The 8,332-nt window shown below is 47.8% G+C and overlaps 1 protein-coding gene across 1 annotated transcript in view; it reads left to right on the forward strand.

The window, feature by feature from the left end:
* RYR1 (ryanodine receptor 1) overlaps nt 1-8,332 on the forward strand; it is a 180,225-nt gene that overhangs the window by 135,407 nt on the left and 36,486 nt on the right. The window contains 1 exon segment of the mRNA XM_027765622.1: nt 923-1,110. Coding sequence (XP_027621423.1) covers nt 923-1,110 — 188 coding nt within the window.

Raw genomic sequence — 8,332 nt, forward strand, 5'->3', positions numbered from 1 at the left:
CATGAGTTTTAAGCCACCGGGTCCGGGACACGAACCGCGGTCGACTACGTGGGAGTCCAGCGACATAGCCATTACGCTAACTGCTGGTTCCCCAGAGATAGGTATTTTTGACAGGATCTCCCCATGTTGTGATCCTCTGGTCTCAGCCTCCCAATTCGCTAGGATTACAGTCACTCAGCTGCACCCAGCATGTTCAGGTTAGCCCAAGAACCAAACCTGAGCCTCCCATGCGACTCTCAGCCTCGCAAACAGTGGTACTTGTACACCACCGGTTAGGCCCCTTGTTGTCTCTACCGATCGTTTCTCTGCTCATGGGGAGGTAGACAAAGACGGGATCAGTTCCCACATGGTGCTGAAGCTGATCAGAAAATGATCCTTGGAGGAGCCAGCAGGTGGCATGGTGGCTGGGGCACTGGGCTCCCACATGGCTGACCACAGTTTGAGTCCCAGACTTGACAGTTTGCTTTCTCACTTTCTCTCTCTCTCTGGTGAATTAAACAACAATAATAAATAAAATTAAATAATTCTTTAAAAAAAAAAAAAAAAGGGAGGGACCAGAAGATGGTCTAATGGTTACATTGCTGGACTCCGACCTAGTGGCTTGAGCCCCAAACCCAGTGGCTTGAAATACACGCCAGGCATGTGTGCGTGCATGCCCAAGATCCTAAGAGGAGAAGGGAGAAGAAGCGACTGCGGCGTAGCCATCCCCCCTGGGGGGTGATTTCTCATTTTCTTTCTCTCTGTCTCTCTCGTGAGTGCACATGCTTGATAGCAAAAATCTCTCGAAAAAAGAAATGAAAAAATGGAGAAGAAAATGACCCTTTGAGGGGAGGCTGGGAGCTGAGCAGGGAAAGGCCACAGATGGCTCCTGAGCTCAAGAGAAGGTGAAGGCCATGCTGTACTGACGTGGTGCTGCCCACAGGGAACGTGGTGAACGGCATGATCGCCCGGCAGATGGTGGATATGCTCGTGGAATCCTCATCCAACGTGGAGATGATCCTCAAGTTCTTTGACATGTTCCTGAAACTCAAGGACATCGTGGGCTCCGAGGCCTTCCAGGACTACGTCACCGATCCCCGTGGCCTCATCTCCAAGAAGGACTTCCAGAAGGTGAGTACTCAACAGTGGGTGGGCCCAAGACCAGGTGGGGTTGGCAAGCACTGGCCAGTTCTCTTCTGAGCTGCCTGCCTTACTTAATGAGACTTCTCTGCAATCTTTAGTGTCCTTATATATAAAATGGAGATAAAACAGTTTTTTCAGGTTGTTTCGAGGATGAAATGCATTAATACAAATGAAAATCACTATTACTGTTACCTTTCTCAATTGCCAAAACATCAGCATCATTATGAATAGGGATCAGTTATTCAATCAATAAACATTTGTATTTGTTTCTTCTCTGTGCTGGGCCTGTCCTGACACCGTGTCAAGATAGACACGGTCCCTGCCTTCATGGGGCCTGTAGTCAGACGGGGGAGGCAGACACTAACTGGGGTGTCATAGGGCTAAGTAAGAGGCTGTCAGGAGGAAGGTGCCAGGACCAGCTTTCTCCTGGAGCTCATTCATCCTCCTCCCGGGGGGATGGCCACGCCACAAACCCTTCTCCTCCATTCTCCTCTCGGGATCTTGGGCACGCACGCACACGCACCCGACATGAGTTTAAGCCACCAGGTGTAGGACTTGAAATGCAGTCAACCACGTGGGAGTCCAGAGACATAGCCATTACGCTAACTGCTAGTCCCCTGAATGTCAACTTTAAAAAAAAAAAACAAAGACAAAACCCTATTTGCTTTCTCCTAATTCACCTTTACCTCTAAAATAGCTTAGTGTATATTTCCTGAGACTGAATTCATTCTATTATATAAGCACAGAATAATCACGCGAATCAGAGAATTAGTTCCTGATTAATTAATTAATTCACTGATACCATGCTACTATCCAATCCACAGACCGTCAGTTTTCACTGATTGGAGAATTATTTTTTTGTCAAGAACCCAGCCCAGGACAGGGTGGCACTAGGGCATCCTGTCTCTGTTCCTCTTCAATCCAGAACGGTTCCTTGCTCTTTCTTTCTCTTTCATGACCTCGACGTGTTTGAAGCACACAGGCCAGCTGCTTTGTAGACCGTTCCTCAGTGTGGGTTTGCCTGAGCGGTCTTCGTTATTGCACCAAGGTCACGAATGTTTAGCAGGAATATCAGAGCGGCGCTGGGCTCTTGGCACTTCACGTAGAGCGTGTGAGGTTGTTTCTTCACTGTTTTGTTCAGTTAAAGGTTATTGCTTCCATGAGCAGCAGAGACAGACAGCAATCCCTATGGGGTCTTGATACCCCCATCCACCCCTAGCCTCAGCTAGCCTGGATCTTGGGCATACCCACCCCCCCCCACACACACACACACACAGGGAGGTCTCTGGACACAAACCTGGAACCTTCCCATGTGGCTCGGCTTCACAGAGCATCGCGTTTTATCACTGTTCCACCATCTGGCCCCTGCATTACTGTTTGTGTTTTTGTTTTATTTTGTGTGGGGTTTTTTTTAGTTTATTTATTTATTTCTTCCATGAAAGAGAAAAATAAAGACAGAAGCACTCTCAAAAGAATCTCTGTGGCAGTCCACCATCAGCCTCAGCCAGTCAGGCTCACAGGCAGGTGTGTCCCCTCCGTGCCCAGGGACACTTTAGGATGTAAACCTGGGACCTTCCCTGGTGGGTCCACGTCGCAGGGTGTGGCCTTACCGCTGTGCCACTGGCTGGGCCTGTTTCTTCCTGTGCCCGTGGATGTTAACGTGGATGACTTAGTTAAGGTAGTGTTCACCAGGGTCTCCACTGTGAAGCTACTGTTACTCCCTCTGTATCTCACTTGGGTTGTCTGAATGTCAACTTTTTTTTTTTAACCATATTTCATTTCTCATCGTTTCCCTTCATCTCTAAATATTCTGTGTGTATTTCCTGACAGTGCACTCATTCTATTACATAAGCACAGAATAATCACGCAAATCAGGGAATTAACACTGATGCCATGCTGCTATCGAATCCACAGACCTTCCTCGGAGACTCTGAGACTAAGTATCCGACTCACTCTCTAGGACTAGTGAGGGTTATGCTCTAGGATGGGGGTCCCCGACTTCCAGGATGTGGACTGATGCTGGTCAGTGGCCTGTTGAGGGCCTGGGGCTGCAGTGAGCGGGTTGGGTGGCAGGCCAGCCAGCAAGGCTTCTGTGTGTGCTCCCACCACTCACGTTACTGCCTGGGCTCCACTTCCTGTCAGATCAGTGGCCTATGGGACTCTCATGGGAGCAAGAGGCCTACTGTTGTGTGATCGCTTCACTGTCTATTGCAATTGGAAGTGGTGGAATGGGGTGCATGGGGGTGTGGCGTGCTGGGGTCATCCTGGGACCATTCCTCCACCTGTCCACGGAGGAGTTGTCTTGGATGAGGCTGGTCTCTGGTGTGGAAAGGCTGGGGTCCTCTGCTCTAGGATGGCCTCTGGCACGAGGACTCTTGCCTTATGTGTTTCTACGGTAGTTGACAAATGGTTTTCTAATGTCTCCATACCTGTACCTTTATTAAGCACCATTTCACAGCAAGGAAGAGTTTTTCCTTTTCCTCCACTTGTTTACTCATATTCCTCATATTTGTTTACATCAGTGTGGACCCTTCTTATTTTATCCCATGAGTTGCAATCATTGTCAGCCTTCAGCATTTAAATAAGTTCAAGATTGGGGCCAGCAAATGGCATAGTGGTTACATCACTGGACTCCCACATGGGTGACCACAGTTCAAGTCCCGGACACAGTGGCTTGAAAATCATGCTGTGTGTGTGTATGTGTGTGTGTGTGTGTGTGTGTGTGTGTACCCAGGATCCCAGGAGGAGAACGGAGAAGGGATTGCTGCATGGCTATCCCCCCAGGGGGATGATTTCTCACTTTCCCTCTGCCTCTGTCTCTCTAGCAAATACACATGCCCTAAGGTAAAAACCTCTCAAATAGGTAAGTAACTAAGTAAGTAAGCAAGCTAGCTCTAGGTCTCCTGAATTAAAATAGAACTGGACAGGGCCAGCAGGTAGCGTGGTGGTTAAGACACTGGGCTCCCACATAACCAACCATGGTTTGAGCCCTGGACCTGGCAGCTTGAAAATCACATCAGGGGGCCAGCAGGTGGTGTGGTGGTTAAGAGCGCTGGACTTCCACATGGTTGACCGCAGTTCGAGTCCCAGACTTGGCAGCTTGTTGTCTCGCTTTCTTTCTCTCTCTCTCGCTCTGTCCCTCTCTGGTCAAATTATGAAATAAATGCATAAATAAAAAAAATTAAAATTAAATAATTCTTTTAAAAAAAAAGAAAGAAAGAAAGAAAGAAAAGCACATCAGGCACATGTGCGTGCCTGCCCAAAATCCTAAGAGGAGAATGGAGGAGAAGGGATTGTGGCATGGCCATCCCCTCTGAAGGGTGATTTCTCACTTTCCCTCTCTCTGTCCCTCAGGTGAGCACATGTGCCTTATATGGCAAAACCTTAAAAAGTAAATAAAAATAAAAAAGCAGAGCTGGGCACAGTGGTATACACATAATCCTCAGTACTCAGGAGGCAGAGGCAGAAAAATCGTGAGTTCAAGTCCAGTCTGGCCGACATAGTAAGACCTTGTCTCTAGGAAAAAAAAAAAAAAAAAAGCCTCATCCTTTCCAGTTGTCCCCCAAGCCTCCTTGCATTTCTGGCCACTTCTCAGCCATGCCTCTTAAGAGCCATCTACTCTTGAGACCAGCAGTTGGCATAATGGCGATCGCGGTTCGAGTCCCAGACCTGATGGCTTAAACTCGTGGGGCTTGTGTGTGTGCCCAAGATCCCGAGAGGAGAATGGAGGAGAAGGGATTGCAGCATGGCCATCCCCCCTGGGGGGTGATTTCTTGCTTTCTGTCTCTCTGTCTGGCGAGCGCACGTGCCCTATCGCAAAAACCTCTTCAAAAAAAAGAGCCAGCTACTCATACTTGCTCCTCCTGCACCTCCCACTCCTTCCCTGGCTCAGGGCTTGCCAGCTTCTGTCCTTGTCACCCTCCGGAAACTACTTCCACCGAGATAATCCGCGACCCCACCACAGGCCCTTTCCTCTTTCTTCCAGACGCTGTGGGCCAGTGACTGTCCCCTGAGCCTGTGCCTCACATGACTAATGTCATTATGTCTGAGCCCTCTGCCTTCATGAAGAGTAGTTAATACGGGGAGGGGGGGGCTTCGAAAAGTTTGTGGAAGGCCAGCCCAACAGCCTCATAGTTAAGCCTCGTAGTTAAGGGGGTCAGATCCCACATGGCCAACAGTGGGTCGAATCTTGGCCTTGGTAACCTGAAAAACACACTAGGTACATGTATATGAGTGTGTGTGTCCCAAATCCTGAAGGGTGCAGAATTGGAAAAGGAATTGCAGCACGACCACACCCCATTGGGGAGAACTTTCTCCCTCTCTGTGTCTCTGCTTCTCTAGCAAGTGCACACACCCTCTGATAATTAAAAAAAAAATTTAAGAGATTTTTAACAGAGGGCACATGTGCTTGTCAGAGGGACAGAAACAGAGCGACAGCAAGTGAGAAATCAGCCCCAATGGGGATGACCACACCACAGTCCCTTCTCCTTCATTCTCCTCTTGGGATTTTGGGCGCATATACACGTATCCTGGCATGACTGTTAAGCCACCGGGTCTGGGATCAGACCACAGTTTACTACATGGGAGGCCAGTGAGTAAGCATTATGCCATCTGCTGGTCCTAATGATTTAAAATTTTTTTAAATAAAAAAAGTTTATGGGGACCAGCTGGTGGCGTGGTGGTTGGGGGGCTGGACAATGGCCAACTGCGGTTCAAATACCAAACCTGGTGGCTTGCTTTCTCACTTTCCCTCTCTTTCTCTCTGTGTATCTCTCTGGTCAAATTAAAATAATGACTAAATAAAATGAAATAAATAATTATTTAAAAAGAAACAGTTTATAAAGAATGGAATTAAAGTATTCGTTTATTTTGGTACAAAAACATTTTGAAATCTGTGCATAGTTTATTCATAGCGCTCATTTTCCATGAACTTTCTAAAACTGAAACCTCCCCCCACCTTTCATTCATATTCTCACTCTGTGCTAGGTCCTGTGCATAAATGAACTAATTCATTTCATTTTTACATGGTCACTACTATTTTATTCCCATTTTACAGATGTGGAAATGGAGGCATGGGGAGATGAAATGACATGCCCAAGGTCACGCAGCTAATGTGACAGAGTCGAGTTAGAACTCAAGCAGTTAGCATAATGGCTATGTCGCTGAACTCCCATGTAGTCAACTGCGGTTTGAGTCCCAGACCTGGTGGCTTCCACTCACGCTGGGCACGTGTGCGTGCGTGCCCAAGATCTCAAGAGGAGAATGGAGGAGAAGGGATTGCGGCGTGGCCTTCCCCCTTGTGGGGGGTGATTTCTCGCTTTCTGTCTCTCTGTCTCTCTCTGTCTTTCTGGTGAGCGCACTGGCCCCAAAGTATTCATCTCATTATCTAATTTAATAAATCTAATAGTTTGAGCATTTCTTGGCTGCCAGGCCCTGGCTGGAAGTCCTAGCCTTGCTTTCCAGACTGGCGGGTTTAGGGAGAGTCTCAGAGCAGCTGCAGTCAAACCAAAAAGCACTGTGCAAGAGCTAAGGTACGCATCATCCATGATCTTAAAGTTTTTATTTCTTCCTTTCATGAGAAAGAGAGAGGGAGGAAGGCAGAGGAAGGCAAGCATTCTCAGAGGAGCTCACACCACAATCCTGCCCCAGGCTCCATCCAGCCACTATCACGGGCACCCCTGTGCACCTGGTGTGTCCAGGTAACCCCAGGAACCCTCATATGTGGCTTCCAGCATCACCGAGCCACCGCGGCTAGGCTTCACATTGATAAATGAGTAAGGATCTTCCCTGACTGCTCAGGGCTCGCAGATACAAAGTCTGATGTCATATACATGACGTTCTGCAGCTCGGTGTCTGTATTTCACACAGTTACCATCTGTAACTTGAGAAAATGATTTTTTTCTTTCTTTCTTTCTTTCTTTCTTTCTTTCTTTCTTTCTTTCTTTCTTTCTTTCTTTCTTTCTTTCTTTTTTTTTTAATAAATTGCCAAAGGTGCATGTGCTCTCCATGGAGAGAGGAAGAGGGAGAAAGCATTCCATAGTGAAGCGTTCATGCTTCAATTCCACCTCCATTTCTCCATCCTGTCGGGATTTAAGCACACAGGCCTACAGCATGGCCTGTTTTCCAAGTAGCTGGGCTGGGATTTGAATTGTGAGCAGTCATGTGGAATCCTGCTCCTTTAACTACGAGGCTACAGGGCTGGCCCCATTTGTTTTATTTTTCGAATAATCCGTTATCATAACTTCTTTTTTCTTTTCTCTTTTCTTTTCTTTTCGAGAGATTTTTGCTATTAGGCATGCGTGCTTGCTGGAGGCACAGAGACAGAGAAAGTGAGAATCACCCCCTAGAGGGGATGGCCATGCCACAATCCCTTCTCCATTCTCCTCTTGGGATTTGGGCACACACGCACATGCACGAGTTTCAAGCTGCTGAGTCTGGAATTCCAACCGCAGTCGGCCATGCATCGCCACGAGCACTACGCCACCTACTGGCTGGCCCCTGAACAGCTCATCTTCTTTTCCTCCTTCCTTATATAACAGGCAGGGTACTCTCTCACTGGTCTGTATTACCCAGCAACACATTTTGGAGATACAGAGAACACCCGGATTCTTTTACATGGGTAGCCCATGGTCCATTTTTTAAAACTTAAAAAAAAAAATTGTATATAGTCATGGGAGTACAGTGCGATGCTTTAGTACATGAATACACTGTATGACGATTAGACCAGGGTGATTAGTACACCCATCATCCCAATCATTTGTCATTATTTTAACTCCGAGAACACTCCCAAATCCTCTTTTTAGCTACTCTGGGATAAACGGTACCATATTCCGCTTTGTGTGCATATTGTGGTTTACTTGCCTCTTCCCTGGGGGCGGACACTCACTCTGTTCCCAGCGTTTTGCTGTCACAGCCCATGCTGCAGTCAGGGCTGCCAGGGATCCTTGTGCAAGCTGCACACTTCACGGGGGTGTTTATAACACGGGCATTGAGCGTTTGCACGTCTGACTGCAGAGTCAGCAGGGGGAAGTGTGCTGAGGAAGGCCCTCGACAGGCGGTGGTGGCCATCATGATCTCTCTAGTACGTACGACGTCCTGTACGTGTGTGGCGTGTGTCAGCAAACACACTTCCGAGGTGGGATCACCGGGTCATTTGGCGAGACCCTTCCGTTTCCTTCTCCCTTCTGTAGCATGTGAGAGTGCCTGTTTC

This window comes from Tupaia chinensis, unplaced genomic scaffold, assembly GCF_000334495.1.
Source record: "Tupaia chinensis unplaced genomic scaffold, TupChi_1.0 Scaffold138910_1, whole genome shotgun sequence".
NCBI lineage: Eukaryota > Metazoa > Chordata > Mammalia > Scandentia > Tupaiidae > Tupaia > Tupaia belangeri.